This window comes from Tachypleus tridentatus, chromosome 8 (assembly GCF_004210375.1).
Source record: "Tachypleus tridentatus isolate NWPU-2018 chromosome 8, ASM421037v1, whole genome shotgun sequence".
In the NCBI taxonomy this organism is placed as follows: Eukaryota; Metazoa; Arthropoda; class Merostomata; order Xiphosura; family Limulidae; genus Tachypleus; species Tachypleus tridentatus.
This window is the reverse complement of record NC_134832.1, coordinates 60005133-60022871: the sequence shown is the minus strand read 5'-3', so window position 1 is coordinate 60022871 and position 17739 is coordinate 60005133. Positions and strand designations below refer to the sequence as shown.

The window sequence follows — 17739 nt, the reverse complement described above, 5'->3', positions numbered from 1 at the left end:
ACATACAGCTAAGTTAGAAAGCCAGACAACTTACAATGGCTTTATATGTATCATTAATTTGATAATTTTGTGGTTTTCTTTGCATCTCTGAAATCAACAAAAGTAATCTGTATTCACATTCCTCTTGAGAGAATAAATGAGACTCACAGTGAGGTTTAGCAAGTAAGATGAATGAGTACAAATCAATTTTGTAATGTCATAAACACTAGAAATCATTGTTCTTCTATGTATATTTCATTTATTGTTATATTTTAAGAAAAATAACTAATAATTTATTCTTATATAATAATTATAATATATATACATGTTTATAATCATTTACACACCTCATACAGCTATACTGCTTAATTCTAACCACCCCAAAACTCTGTAAAAAGAAAAAAAAAGTCACAACATGAACACTTTGATCTGGCTTTATCAGGGAGCTTAAAGAAAAAATATAAATAAATAAATATATATATATGTATGCTATTCCTAATCCTTTAAACATGAAAGTAACAAAGTGGTCTTTCAACTTTAACCTTGTGTCTCCCCTTATCATTGCCCTCATCCACATGTTTGGTCCAATATTCTTCCTTTTTTTTTCTTGTCCAATCAAAGTCCTTGCTGAGTAAAAATATCAAACAATTTTAATTCAGAGAAAACACTTCAAGAGATATTTAAATTTTAACCCTTTTTATCAAAGATCTAAACTTCCAATGACAGTGATTTTATTTTTTACTTTTCTAATTTAAAAGAGTAAATAGATTCAAATTACTGCAAAATAGTCTTAAAAACACAACATTTTCAAATAAATTATTTCAGAATACTAGAAGTATAAAATTTACATCAAAAATTTTAACGTGTAGAAACACAGGTTTAAAAGTTATGATGGTAGCTCCTGAACTTCAGGCACAAATATCCCAAATTTATAATTACTGAACAGATGGGAAGGCAGCTATTAAGTGTTCCATCATTACATCACACAGAACAGAATAAAAAGATTGAATGTCAATATTTGGCTGCAGCCAAGCATGTTAACATCTTGCTTCACTACATAAAACATTCTTTAAGCCTTTTTTTATTAACTAGTCTTGTGCCAATGCTTAACCCTCTCTTGGTAATTTTGACCAACCTTGTAACCATCATGAAATCTGGTTTTCTAATAAATATCAATCCTTTTTTTCAGTTAAATATTGTTCTAAAGACTTGTTTGTGAATTCACAGAGTTTAAACTCAGATCATGACTAATCTGAATGCTTGGTAATTTTCATTTTACAGCCTTTAAATTTAATTTGCATTATCTCTATAATTTCAGAAGTGAATATTATTTTCTCAGTAAAACTTTATATTTTCTCTGACATAATGCTGTATACAGGCTAAATCCATTTGATTAACCTTGTAACTGCATTACACACACACACACAAAGGCTACACTAACATTTATTATTTTTAATGACTTCATACTGTTAAGCCTAATTACACATTATTTATTCTTACAGTCAAACCTTTTGGCCACCTAGATTTCATCTTTTACTGCCTCTTAGATTTATGGCAAAGCTGATTATCATATTGAGAAAGCTTTCTGTAAACACAGCACTACATAACCAACATGCTTGGTCAAATTACAATACACTGTACTTGCAAGATCTGTTGGTGCCATAGAGTATTTTTTAATTTAACTTAAGTTTCTAATTCTTACATTTTAGTTACTTTTATAACAATAAATAAATGTAGGAAATTTGGTTCTTTGGGTTTTGTGTTTTTTGTTCTTGAAGTCTCAATGAAAGCTAACCATAATACCTTACTTAATTTTTATTTATTTTAAATATGTATCTTGTATCACAAAATATTAGCTTGCAACAAATAATAATGCTCTAAAATTATTACAGCCTAGCTGGCTTCGTAACTACACTGTATGTGTTGTTGTTTTAAACTAAGAACAAAGCTATACCATGGGCTATCTGTGCTCTGCCTACTATGGGTATCAAAACCCAGTTTTTAGTCCTGTCAGTTTGCAGACGTACTGCTGAGCTCCTGGCGAGCATGCTATATGTGTGCAAAAAAAATATTTTTTACACAAAGCTATTTCACCAATAGCAAACTATGAAAGTGATGCACAATAGCTCAACACATATTCTGAAAATTAGCTAACCTCATAAAGAAAGCAGTAAGTTAAAATTATCTCTTTCTGCAGATTATAAATAATCTACTAACAAATGGCAGAAAATTATTCATATTTTTTAAAATTAGTATTTCCTAGGCACGTGAATTTTAGTTTATCGCACATAACTCATTAAAACAAGGTAGTTTGTTTGTTTGTTTTGAATTTCGCAAAAAGCTACTCGAGGGCTATCTGTGCTAGCCGTCCCTAATTTAGCAGTGTAAGACTAGAGGGAAGGCAGCTAGGCATCACCACCCACTGCCAACTGTTGGGCTACTCTTTTACCCAAAAAAAGTAGGATTGACCATAACATTACAATGCCCCCACAACTGAAAGGGCAAGCATGTTTGGTGTGACGGGAATTCGAACCCGTGACCCTCAGATTACGAGTTAAGTGCCTTAACTACCTGGCCACGACAGGCCTAAAACAAGGAAGACAGAAGCCATAAGTTTTTGAAAACTTATCAAATAATACAGGGATGAAACAAAAAAAATCTTATATTCACAATATTGAGTAAAGAGGTACCATCTGATGCATTGAAGAGAAATATATTTAAATATTTCCTTTTGATATTCAAACTTACATGATATTAAAATTTTAATAACTATGTTTTGATGCCAAATTTATTGACATACATTAATTACACTATGTAACAAAATTTTTACTTTTTCTTGTTCCTAGGCAGAAAGTGTCATTTCCAAATTGCTTATGCCTAAAGTAAATGGAAAAAAACAACAAAACATTTTTCTCTTCCAACTTTGCTTTTGTGAGCTGGGAGCATATATCGAAAACATGTTGGTAGACTATATTTGGGGGCTGACACGTGAAAGTGATTTACATTACAGTCGCAAATCTTGAAAAACTACTCACTTCTAAACATTTTTGTATAACTTTAATATAAATACATGTAAATTTTGATTCATGTTGTTTTATTCAGACCTTATGTGAATGAAAATGTGCAAATTTGCCTCTTTTACATAGAAAATAGATTAATCTCTAAATTTCATTATCCTGGTCACAAAAGCAAAATTTTAAGGAATAGTGGCCATTTTTTGTACTTTTACAACATAAGCAATTAAGAAATAATACATACTATCCAGGAACAAAATTTGTGTTACATAGTGTAATGTAGTATAATTAAAATCAGACTGCAAAAAAGGTCATGAAATGCAGAAGTTGACCTATCCATATCCTGAAGGTTAATGTAATAAAACAGATAACATTTCCTATAACTGTTAATCATTAATACAATCAAATGAAAAAAAAAAATTGATACACTTATTTAAAAAGTGACTGAAGCATACATGAACAAAGTTATTAATATTAACAATAAAATTATTAACACAGTATCAAATAAATGATATACACATACTGAACTTAATTACCAAGATTAGTTCAACCACAGATTACAATGTTAATACCTACCTTTCTTGTTGAGGATCCTCTGCAACTTCAACCACGGTCTTTTTCCCTTGATCATCTGCATTCCATAACCAAGATAAAATATTCTTACACAACAAAAATAAGTTCTTATTTATATAATTATTATTAACTTATGACCAAAACAAATGATCTAAAATGTAATTATTACAGCTATGTTAATAAACAGGTTTAACTGGGAGTATACAGTTTCATAAAACTGAGGCTTATAATGCATTAAATGCACTAATTCATCAGATGAGTACTATCTTAAGTTGTACTCCTAATAAATCTAACAAGGTTTGAAAAATTCGGCAGATTTAGGTTAGTTTAAAATCCATGTACTATATGCTGACAATCTAAAACACTATAAATTTATATATATATATACAGACACACATATATGATAAAAAATATTTTAATGAAATTTCTACTCATTAACTTTTAACCGTTAAAAGACAGCCATCATCAACTAATGCTGCTACTTACAACATTCCCACTGTTAAAGAACAGAATATAACTTGCATATTACATACAGACTTAGATGTTTGTTAGAACTACTACCAACAGTTCCATGTCCCTTAAAAAACACAATACTGGTATGTGTAAAATTATAAATAACTCTCCCTAACATCTAACACCTAATGATAGCTAATTAAGTAGCTCTGACAGATGAATGACTTGAATATAAACCACTGTTTAAATACAGAGATGAATAAGGAGAGGCACAGAAAGTACAAATAAAATTAATGTTTCTGAAGATAAAAATGCAAATTAAAGGAATAACAAAAAAGTGCAATAAGGTGTCAAAATATTAACCGTTTATGACAAAAATATATCACTAAATATACTATGAGGCTGTGTTCTAACATAGCTGATTAGAACTAACCGTGTATACAGTCAATTTATAGGGTAGGCAATATAACACCCATGCACATATATTTCCATTACCTAAATAGTAATAGACAGCTATTTATACTGTTGAATAATTCAAAGAAGAATATTATCCAATTACTAAGTTATTTTTAAATATTACAAATTATTCAAAGTTTGATCTAAAAGCTTTTTACTATGATGATAAACAAGTTTTATGAAATGATAAAATTCTTTCAAAAATCGTATTCACAAAATTCAAGTTTTACTTAGACCATTCATTGTCCTACTGTAATTTGCTTAATACTAATTATTAATCACACTTTTCTTACTACAAATATGTATATTAAGATAATTAATTTTTTTTCACCTGTGACAGTTTTAACATACATCATACTTAAATTATGCTTCAGTTAATAGTATTCAAAATCTGAACATAAAATGCTCTAGATAAAAACTTTGTGTTTCCAGATATAATCTAGTTTCCAATTTATAACCTATATTATGATTGCTGAAATGCTAGTATCATTAGGAAAGTTCTGTGAAAATCTGTATATGGTGGATCCTGGCCTTTTTAACCATATAAGATTCTTATAAAACATAAGATATTAACTAATTAGCAACACATATGTTGCTTACTATAAACACTTAATTTTTGTCACTTCATTTGAATGCACTTAACATTTTTTATTACCCTTTTCTGATACTTGTGACAGCAACATTGTAAATGTTTAAAACTTACTGTCATCAAATCTTTAATTGTCTTTCAAAGTAATATAAAAGTCAGTAAATCATTTACTCACCAGATAGAATATAAAAATTTCTATTACAAACCAACAGTTTGTTAAAAACAAACAGAAACACTGCACAAAAGTAATGCATGTGATGACCAGAGACAAAATATTTTTCATATGGCTTCATCTTCATCATCAATTTTTCTACATTTTTTAAATAAATTTGTTTTGACGTGACTCAACTCCAGATATGCTTAATACTGTCTCACTTTCCCTTCATTCAAAATTTCCCACAATATAACTCAAAGTAAGATCTGACTACTAACTTGATTCTTATATCCATCTTCACTATCACGTTTATATTTAAACAGTTTTTCTTTCCCATATCTTCTCACTTAAGGTTCACTCTCCATATGACTCAACCCACAATGAAATGAGCAGCTTTGTGTTAATGATTTTCAATGCTATAAACAGACCCAGGTTCTATTACATTAGTGTCTTGGAACTACCAGTTCAACATCTTGGTGAGTTCTGCCACCAGTTAATCCAAACCCAGGTTACCCCTGCTGTTCTCCAAGATTTAGTTTTGTTCAAAGCAGATTGAACCAAGAATTAAAATACATTACACAGGAGTTCAATTTAATTTTAGCATTGAAATAAACTGTTGTAAAATGCATATAAATCTTCATCCTACAAATAAAGAGCATACATATTACTTATGGATCATAAAAAGAGTAACATACCACAAAACTAAAAATATTCCTCACATTACTACTGAGTCACCTTAATCTTTTAAAAATTATTTCTACCATATGAATTACACATTTTAAAAGTTGCACACCTTTTTTAAATATATTGTTACTTCTTGCCACTGCCCTAAAATAACTATCTCCTTGACGTTGTATTCCCTTTTAAAAATGTATTTGATAATCTTTTGTATTGGTTTTACATGCAGCTAATCATGGAACTTGAGTTATTTTAATAGAAAAAAAATTCTTGCAATTGTAGCTGTAGAGATGAAAGTTATAATTCAAATTATTTTACTTGTTATTTCTTAATAATGGTCTCTGTTAAAACTTATGCTCCAAAATAAATAAAAGTGGTTAGATTTCTGGGAATGTGATGTTGGATATATTTGTAAAATTGTGCCATATGGACAAAAGTGCTGTTGTAAGCCACCAGAGATAAGATACAACACATTTCAGTAATAACTCTTTATTTGATACTCAATTTTCCAAAATGACAAAATTGGTGTACTTCAAGTATACATAATACTAAACTTCATTCAGACACTTTGTAGTTTCTACATGTTTTTGAAAGCAAATAAAGACAAGTTGTAAGAAAAACAATTTCAATATATATAATTATTCTAGAAATTAGGTAATTTCAAAATTGTCTCCCTCCAATATGTGGAAACACCACTCTTTAATAACACAATGAATTGATGCTCATATCTGAAGCCACAGAACATGATTTTGGAAAAAAACAAAACAAAACAAAAAACTGTCAGCTTACAACAAGATTTTTGTCAAATGTGCACAAAACATGTAAAAATTGACAAAAACAGTGATAACAGTTAGTTGGAACATTGAACACTTAAATATGTACTTTAAACAAATTGTACACAATAATTTGATAGCTATCATACAATTAAACCTGCAATTCAAGGCTTGTAAAAAAGTTTCATATATAAATACAGGGCATAAAATTAACTTTCTTAAAAGTGTCATCTGGGTACAGCCATAAAAATGCTTAGGTGCCAGATATATACATGTATATATATATATATATATACACACACACACACACATGCATACATTTTTTTTGATGGAAAGTACATAAACCACCACCTTAATTAATTTGAATTTGCTGAAATAGGCTGTGTAGCTATAACATTTGTATATGACTGGAGCAAATTTGAATCTTAGCTGGACAATAGTTTATTTAATAACTAAGCACAGTGTATAAATGAGCCGAATGATCTAAAAGCTGACAGACAGTATGACAAAAATAAACCCTGCACTTGCAACATTCCCAAACTACAAAATCATAAATTAATGGTATGAAAATATCAATTCTTGATTTCTATTAAAAAGTACATTTCCTGCTAATTGGAAATGCTATTTATCTTTTACCTTGTATAAGATAACTGACCCTATATATTTAATGTCCAGTGGGCACATCCTTGTAAATTTTTATGCACCCAATAAGATTAAGTATTCAGTCCCAAACACATGTTAATTTTGCACCCTGTGAATATAACTGGTTGCATATTGTTTACAGGACAACAAATTGCTGGTTAAAAGGCAGTATATCATAAATCTCAGTGCTATTAGCTTTTATTTCTACACACTCACATAATTAACACGCATGCTTTTTTAAAGCTACAATGACATAACTAAAATTATTCTTAATTTTTAAACCAAATCAGTAAGTACAAAGATGTATGCTGGTAACATGTGCTATTAAATGGCACATGGAAGAATAACACACACCAAAATAAGAAAGCAGGATTTAATCCTAACAAATTCTTTTAATACTGAATTTCTTGAACGAAACATTATAATGATTACTGTTTTATATATATATATATATATATTTTTAACCATGGAGATCAGTAACTTAAAACTTTGCATTGTTAACGATATTAAGGAATGATTGAATTGCACACGTACAGTTGATACAGTATTTATAACTTTTGGAAGAAACTTCAACAGATCATATTCATAGTAAACAATGTAACTGTCCTGCATGTAACATAAAAGTTTTTCGTTAGATTTCACAAATTAGTTTTAAAAATGAAAAATGACAATTCATAATTACCTAATAGTGTTTGTAGTAGGCCTAACTTCAATCCCTTTTTTGCAACTGTGAACATTTTATTAATTTTTATAAACATTTCTGCAACCAAGACTTGAATAGTGTTGTTACTTATATCTCTTTATTAATTATGCAAATAGAATGAAAATTGTGGATTTGTTTTTCACCGATCTGCTAGAAATTCACAGGTTTTATGTTAAACATTTTAGTATGTATTACAGTTTTGAAAGAAAAAAATATATCTCTTAAAACGTTGGCCAAACATCTGTCAGGTGAGTCTAAGATTTAACACAATTTAATATTTATAATTCAACACTGTTAGTTGAGACTTACATTTGTGTTTTATTTATTACAACATAAACTGACCTGCTTTTTCATCTACGAAAGAAAGAAACAAATCTAATCCTGAGATGTATGCCACATAAAATTTACATCTGAATTGTTTACACTCTGTTATTTCACTGACAATTTCTGTTAATTATTTGGCAGGTACATGTCATATAACACCTAATTTACTTTCAGAATTGTCAAACTATTGTCATTTTAATGGTTTAAGTAAGATATGAAAATGATATTAAACATGCATAGCTAATAGCACAGCAAAATTCCAACATTAGAAAGTAAACTAAAAAATGTGTATGGAGAACAAAATTTAGTTTTTGAAACAATTGAATATATTTTGCTCTTACAAAAGAAAAAACCAAAACTGTCACACATGTACACACATTCAAATACAAGCTTCTTGAGTAATATTGACCACACTCACAGATTAAAAAACTTGAAAAATACAAAAAGTGAAATTTATACTGTAACCACATTTGTTTTTATACTACAAACTGGGTCAAAATGAACAAAAATAATCTTATTTAATGTTAAATTTCTACCAGATATTTAAATAACAAAATGATAATCAACAAAAAGATGCTATAAAAAACTAGAATTTCCTGCAAAAGCCAAAACAAACCTATCTCTAAATTTATAATCTTTCCTACTAGGGTAAGAAAAACTGATATGGTATCAAATCCCTGATTAGTTGGAACTTGGCATGAAAAGTGTGATATTAAAGAACTACAGAACAAACTACTGTAAAGCACAGATAATAAAATGATTATGAGGACACAACAGCCAATTATATGTAAGAAAATGAAATTAATATACCAGAACACATGATTATTGTATTAAAGTGATAGAAACAATGAAAGATTATTCTACCCAAAAAACTAAATGGATAACAGCTACGCAGATTGGAAAAAGAGAGTATCTATGCCACAGCTACAACAGATGTGTTAGATGCTTCCACTTACATATGCAAAATGTGGAGGAATAACAAGTTCAAACTGCATACGTGTTGTGAGAGATAAGGGTTATTCTTCTCATTGCATGAAACATCCAGAACTAAGCTAAAAAAGACTATATGCCATATAGTCTGTGGTGTAAAACTATCCTGATTTTTCATACATGCACACAAATACTTGTTTGTGTTCTAAAACAAAGAATTATTCAATCCAATCCTGGTCGATATTTTGATTTAATAATCCAGGAGTGATCAGAAATTTGTTGTATTTTTCTTTGCCCTTTGCTTTGTTTATATGGTAGTTTGGTAGTTTTAAACAAAAGTAAACTCATAAGTTAATTAAAACTTAAAATTCTGAGGATTTGCCTATAGTTTTCATGATTTTTAAGTTGGTTGCATGGGTAGCTGGATCAAGCAAGAGGAAAGGATGAAAAGAAGTCCATACATGCTGATTTCTTGTTGTTGGACTTGTTTTGCTTCTAGTTCAACATACAAGATATAAAGCTCAGGAGCTGAGAGACCACATATCGAAAACCCATCTTTATGGGCCATCACACCCCATCCCAAGAAATTGGGGGAATTATTTGATTCACTTTGAAAGATACTTATCTTGATATATACGCATCTCAGAAAGTTGTCTGTCCTGGTTTGACCAAGATGGACAGAAGCATGACACAGAAGTAACCATTCTGTTTTTATTACACTCTACTAGGCATGTTGAACGTCAATGTTCTAAAAGCAGCCTGCACACTAGTGTCAAAGGTAAAATGTTGTCATAACCAGAACCAAAGTGATTCACCACAATATGCAAAACAAGTATATAAAAATAAAATAATAAGGCTTACAACCACTCTCTAAGAAAATAAAATTGTAATTAAAATAATGTATTAAGAGAATTTGTCATAAGTGTAGTTGAACTACTGTCTACACACCTGTTAAGAACATTTCTACATTCTAGGTACAGAACAGGCTATCAAGAAAATGTTGAAAAATTTGCATATGAAAACAGGAAAAACTTTAATGATTTGTTTGAATGATGTAACTTGTTTTTTTAATATCAAAATTTTCAGACCAAATAATGAAACCATGAATATTAGAATATATAACTTTTAATTATAATCTGCTAATACTTTGTGACAGTATTTTGATATTAAGTTTAGTTTAATTTAAAAAAAAATTGTCATTCTTATGAAATAAACTACATTTCTAAACTATATTCAAAACCTTTGAATAATTTCTGTCAGTTTATTATTAAACTTGGCCTTTTCTGAGTTTAAAAAATTGTAACTTAAAAATAAACAAATCATAAATGAACCATTTTTGAAGGTAAAAATAAAATTAATATGATGTTTGATCATACAAATAAATTCTAAGCTGTTTTGACATTATCAATACTTTGACAAATAAATATACAAGAAAGAAAAAGTTTGAGTCTCATTAAAATCACTTTAGAAACTGATGGTAAATCAATAATAACATATTAGTAGAAACAATACAGAAGAAAAAAAACAACTTAATTAAAAATCAAAGTTGTAACAGAATAGTACGCTTATTTCTTAATGGCAAAAAATGGCCCATGACATATCATAATCCTCTGGAAAATACTTTTATTTTAAAGGTTGTATTATCTAGATAAATTGTAATCCCAAAAGATGCATTTTAACTACATGCACATCTCCAGATTATGAACGTACAAAGAGGTACATGGAAAACTCCATAAACACTTTCAAAAACTGAAAATGTATTTCCAACAGATACTTACCTCCATTGACATATTACTTTTTCAATTCAGTGCTGCCTTCAATATTCAAACACTTTTGCTCATCACTAGTCTTGAGGTTCCCACTTTAATTCACATTTTTATATCTAATATAGCTATGTTATTGCATGCAACAACCCTCCAACAGGATATACCTTCTAATGGTGCAGCTCACTCCCTCTATACTGATTGTTCTAATTCATTTCAAGATTAAGTGATAAAAGATGCACCAGAAATGGCAAGAATGGGTGTGAAATGTGAACAGAGGAATTTATCTATTGGCAATTCATGTTCATGTTGGAAAACATTAAGTTCCAATACAATTTGTAACCTTTGTCAATATACAGGTAGAATTCTATGCTGAAGTGGTGGAGAGACTGAAACAAAATTTACCAACATGACTCCACTTCAGAAAGTGCCCAAAGGGAACCCATCATGTGAAATACCCTATAACATGGAACACTACAGTGGCACACCCATGGAAGACTGTGCCTTGTCTGTACTAGGGTACACTTTGCCCATAAAGAAAGGTATTGGTAAGATGGGTGAAAAATACAATGCCCAAAACCTGCATCAAGCTAACTGAAGTGTTATAAATGCAGTGTGGCTAGGGTGCATCAGACTGTACATTGTGGGTCAACCACAGTTCAAAACAAGGTGACAAAATGAATGTGTCTTTCAGTATGTAGTAGAAGGGTCCCTACCATCTTCATCTCCACCCAAATGAGGTGGAGATAATAATGCAACATATGAACTGAGTGATGATTTATGTTGGCTGGTCATGAACCACTTCAACACCAGGTTACCCATGAACCTGACATGCTGGTAGTGGTAGGATGGTGGGAAGCTAGACAAAAGGGGGAATCAGATCACTACTGTCCTACACTCTACTGAGTGGAAATGGCCACACTCAGGAGGAATCTTTCATGGACAACCACCTTAGTCTTTAGGAACTGGTGAGTGGCAAGAACTACCATGCTACACTAGGAGAGAGAGAAAAAACAAGCTGGTGAAAGCACACTGAAGTCTGTAGGAGTGCATCACCATAAAACAGTGAAACAAGTTACCACAAAAATTCTATTTTTAAAGCAGATCAGCACAAGTTTCTAAACTAGATGTAGAGGGTAGGGAGAAATCCCTTGTCTGCTTAATTTTTGATAGTTCACAAGTGGATGAAGACTGAACTGAGCCTTATTTAAGAGAATGAGTACTACAGAAATGCCTCATGCAGCCTTGACAACTTTATAGTATACAGATTTGGGTTAACTCTATCCTGGCAGGCAATACTTGCTATTTCTTGAGATCCCATAAGGCATGAGGGCACTGTAGAAGTAAGATAACTTGCCTAGTCAGAGACAGTAAGAGAAGAGGAGAATAGCATCCAGAGGTAGTACACACACAACTGATGGATACAATGTGCAACAAAAGTATGAGTTGTCTACATGAGGCCTCTCCAGCCTGACCTACCAATCAAAATAAGCCACTTTTAAAAAGAAGAGTATGTTTGTGAATGCTCTAGTAGGATGAATGAAGTTCTGGAGAGGAATGACAAACCTGCTCAATATATCTGGAACCACCACTAAAAGGCACCAGATCCTATGGAAAGGGAGCTAGAACATAATACCATAAAAGAGAAGAGAAATAAAACAAAGAATACCAACCTGACATAAAACTTAGAGCATGCAAATAAACCTTGGCAGAAAAAAGGAGCCAGACATAAAACTTAAGAGATAAGAGGAAGACAAAAATACTCGAGCAACCCTGAACATATCCTAGCGACAAAGCAACAAGTCAGAAGGAACTAAAATGAAGAATGAGCCAATGTAGAAAAGATACCAAAAGTCCAACTGGGCATAAAGGATTACCTCAAAAAGAAGGGTAAGGGAAGAATATAACAATGCATTAGTAATAGTAAGATGAAGCACAAGATTTGGATTCGGCAAAGTCAAACAGAACTTAGATGATCTCATCTCTATTCCTGAAGAAGAGACTCCAGACTCTGGAAGTCCAAGAAAGGCAATAAAGTTCATTATTAAGCCAAGTTATATGTGACAACCACACAAAGAGTATAAGCCATGTCTGAACAAGAGTGAAGAAGAGATAGTGTTTAATATAAACTTGAATATCTGGAGAGAAAAGAAAAACATAAAAGTCAGAAGTTAGAGATTAATTAAGTAGTGAAAGAAAATAACAATATAAGACAAGAGAGAAAGTGAAGGTAACATACTTGAGAAATTATGCTCAGAAATTAAAATGTAAATCTATAATGTAAGTGGTAAAAGAGTTGCCAAAAAATAGATGTGGGACAAGACTGTCAAAATCCTCTTTGTCCCTAACAGGATTCACAGGAAGAGGAATATTTGGTTCAGAAAAGTAGAGGACATGTGAACCACTGCACATTACACAGTAGCTTTCACTTTCTCAACAGTCATAAAGGAAATTAAGATCATTCTAGTTGTGGCTAAAATGAACAATGTTTTGTTGTCTCACACCAAATAAGAGAAAGAGAGAGAGTAAAAAAAAAGAAAAGAAGGCACAACTATATGCGAGTGGCATATCGAGGAGTGATGATTGAAATATCACAATGTAGTGAATCAGCTGTACTAGAAAGGTGTGTCACACTCCCATTGTAGGAAATCTGTCCCATGTTTATTTGCATTAATAATGTAGCAATATCATGTGGAATCTTGTAAGCTTACATAGGAGCCTCAAAGCTAGTGGTGAACAAAAATTGTGTGCAAACAGATGCCAGTACCAAGTCAAAAAAGCTATACACGAGTGGAGTATATGTATCGTATCGAAAATAAATATTTGCACAAAAACCAGCTAATTTATTCACACATTTATTTACAGAGAAAAGTGTTGTTTTTTTAAATGTGAAATAAAAACAAAAATACAAAACACACAGATACAAAAAATTAAGGCAGTTACACCTTAAGATAACTGTGCACATAAAATTATCAATGTTGTATAAAACTGCATAGAACAGCAAAATGAAAATGTGAAGAAACAACTGAGTAATACTAAAGATACATGCATTATTTACATAGGTTAAAACATAAAGTGGTGTCCAAATACACACTGTGTGTGAAAATGTCACAAGCAAATAAACACACAAAAGAAATAAAAACAGAGTAAGCATACATCTGCATGAGATATGTTAAAAAATTATGGAAATATATGGAGAAAAAAACACAACAAAAGTAAAACCATGCAGATCTGCAGCTAATGTATCTATACAAAAAATTACAGACTGTGCAGACAATACAATTTAATCCACAATGAATTCAACTAAATTCTAAGTAAAGATTAACTAACTTGATGTTAGCTCACAGCTTAAAACCAGATGCTAGTATAGCACTTTTGGTGAGAAATAAGTTGTGATAAACAAGTACTGACAAAAAAAATTTTTTTTCCATAAAATAAAAAAATCTGCCTTTTGATAATGAGAACTTTGGAACGTGTCAAAGTTGGATAACCTGGTTTGCTATGCTGATACCCTGATTAGTAAACTTTGAGCATTAAAGCAAAAAATAATAATTATTGCCTTCATAAACAACAAAAACAAAAGATAAAGGAAAGAGGGTGGGGGAAAAATGAAATAAGGAACACAATATTTTAATAATAAAGAAGCAAGTTTCAGCAACGTTATTTGGTTCAATAAATCTAGTTCAATACAAAGCTTATCCTACATCTTATTCTAATATAATTAAAGAAATCCAACAATAACACAACTATAGTTGTACCACCCAAGAATGTGGCCTACCATACATATGGACTAACATCAATAAATAATTTTAACTTTTAAATTTACTCTTCAAAATGGAAGCCAAATGCCAGAACTAAAAAGAAATCAATAAAGGACACAAGCATAATGAACGTATTGTTAAAACCATTATTCCTTACAGTTTTTTGAGCTACATTTACCAACGATGATTTATAACCCACAGATTAATAGCTAATTTTAGGAATACACACCTGTTCAGTGTATACAGAGTTCAAACAGGTTTTGTTTTGTGCTGAGATGGCCCAGTACCCTCAAAACGGATACTCAGATGAACAGAAAACACTATTTGGAGCAGAACTGTGTCTATGACCTACCACTTTTTTCTGTCCCAGATTCTTTCTTTGATTTGGCTTCTTTGATTTTCTTAATTTTCCCTGGTTTTCCTTCTTCCTTGGCACTATTTTCCTGCTCTGCCACAGCTTTCTCAATTGGAATAATCGTAACAGTCAGAGATGGCATGTTCTGTTCTACTGACTCTTTCTCTGTATCAGATTCACTTTCAGAACCAACTCTTTTCCTCTTAATTTTTCTTTTACTTGAACTTTGTTCTCCTACTGCTGTTTCCAAGGGATCTCTTCGTTTTTCATCTTTTTCCTTAGTTTTCTACTTAGAGAAACACCAAGAACACAAATCACAATGCATTCGTGATGATGAGAAAACCCACTTCTAGAGAAAAACATATGTAAAAATGGCTGGTGTTGGTAGAGAAAACTCCATTGTAATGAAGAAGGTTGAAACGTTGTTTGCTCCTCTACCCATACCAGCCGTGTTCACATACATAAATCACAATGCAGTTTCTATAAACCTCTTCTAACTGTAAAATGTAAAATAATTTTATAAAAACTATACAAAGCAAAAAAAAAAAAAAGAAGATAACTTAGTCCTTCACATTTGACAGGCACCATCGTACTAAAATTTAAAATTGGCTTTAAAAGGAGTTTGTAAAAGTTATTAGTGCCTTTATCAAGTATTTTATGAAGCTCCCCTCACTATTTGAGCCTACTACTGGTTTTTTGGTTCTTACCAATAAATAAATACTTTTTAAATTCAAATCCTGTAATTATTTTTCATGGTATTTGCCATGCAGTCAACTGTCGTTGCACACATTTTATTATGAAACAATATTTCACAAATCAGTGATGTCGAGAAAAATATGTAAAAACGGTTTGTTTGGGTTGAGAAAATTTTTTATGTAGAGGAGCGAACACTGTTTCGACCTTCTTCAGTCATTGTCAGGTTCACAAACACAAACACACACACAGAAACAACAACAAAAAAGAAAAGATAGACTTTTACAGTAATTAATCAAACATTTATCTGAATTTGTATGTAAATTAGATCTTGTTTCAATGTATTATTTTGAAAATATATTCTGAATAGCAATAATAAAAGTTTAATGTAAAAACTTAAACATCCCTTTGATGTTCCTACTTTGTTTCATAAAAAAAACACAAAAACTGATTTCACATAAACTGTATCAGGAATTGATTTAGTGTATAAATTTTTCAAAGAAATTTTGTCTTTAAATGTTAAAAATAACGTGAACTCAAAATTAATGACCAATGTTTTTTGAATAAATATGCCATGGCCTTATGCAAAGTGCACTGATTTTAAAATAAGAGTTGGCTAAAATATATGGTTATTATGGATTTCCTTTTGTCAATACCATACCCATTTGAACAAAAGTTCACATTTAGTAATACGTTTATTTACTGTATTTTGTAAACTTAATTAAATTATTTTCAAAATATTAATTATTGGGCTATTCTTTTACCAGTGATAAGTGGGGATTGACCATACATTATAATACTCCCACAGCTGAAAAGGTGAGCATGTTTGGTAAGACAGGGATTCAAACCCATGAATGAAGCATTTAACACAAAAAGAGAAGGCAGTGCAAACTGAGAGTTTGTCAATGTTGTGAGAAGCATAAGACATAGTTTTAAAATAAAACAACTCAATAAAACAGTATTTAGATTTTAAATATCCAAAAATTAAAAAACTAATTACACTGACATAAATAATATGCTAGAGAAACTCCAAAACAATGTTTTTGAAAAAACAAATAAAAAACAACAGAAACAGACAAGGGTTTTTTAGGTGTTCACATATGAAAAAAAGGTGTTACTGAGCAAAATATATACATAAAAGATGCCATCAATGGTAAAACTCAGAAACTATTTTTCTCACCTTGCTTTATATTTCCATAAACATATTAAATTTTGAGATTTTATACCAGAATGTTTTACCATTGTGATTTTATAATGTTAATTTCGAAAAGACGACATAAAACCAAAATATGCTCACCTTTCTAGCTACCTTGTGGCCAGTATCAGACAGCTGGTCTCCTTCCACATCAAATTTAGATTTCTTGATCTTAAAGAAATAATATATTGTCAGCATGATGACTTTTGTATTAACATACACTCGGTCAATCTGACAAACCATTTGACCTCTTTGTATTCACTTAGTCTTTACAGACTTAATACTTCTAACTTTCACAAAGTTATGTATGTTTTCACAAACCTTGTCAGTCTTTCAGTTAATATTAGAAGTCTTTTACATATTATAAAATCATTTTAGTGAAGTATATTTAATAAACTAAAACAATGATTTGTCCATGAATATACTGAGTATTTGTTTTGAACAGTCTGTGTGAAAAGTGATTTTCATATTAAGATTAAAAATACTTTTCTTCATCTCAAAAAATTCAAACTTCCTGTCACTCTTAGAACCCCCCCCAATACACTTCAAATGTTTGTTTTTTTTTCATCTAGTAATCCTTTATATTTTATCTGTTATTTTCTTTACTCAATCTCTATACAGGATTGGTCAATTTAACCAACCTTGTAACCCTGTACACAAAAATAAACCAAATTACTTATTTTCCCTTTCTAAAACGATTTCAA

At 30.7% G+C, this 17739-nt stretch overlaps 1 protein-coding gene across 2 annotated transcripts in view; it reads right to left on the bottom strand.

Annotated features, from left to right (window-relative positions):
- LOC143222467 (uncharacterized) overlaps positions 1-17739 on the bottom strand; it is a 67410-nt gene that overhangs the window by 20626 nt on the left and 29045 nt on the right. For both annotated transcript variants that reach the window (XM_076449029.1, XM_076449030.1), the window contains exons 6-9: positions 17138-17206; positions 15145-15433; positions 3570-3624; positions 522-606 (exon numbers count right to left, since the gene is read on the bottom strand). In XM_076449029.1, the coding sequence (XP_076305144.1) occupies positions 522-606; positions 3570-3624; positions 15145-15433; positions 17138-17206 (498 nt within the window). The remainder of the gene's footprint in view (positions 1-521; positions 607-3569; positions 3625-15144; positions 15434-17137; positions 17207-17739) is intronic.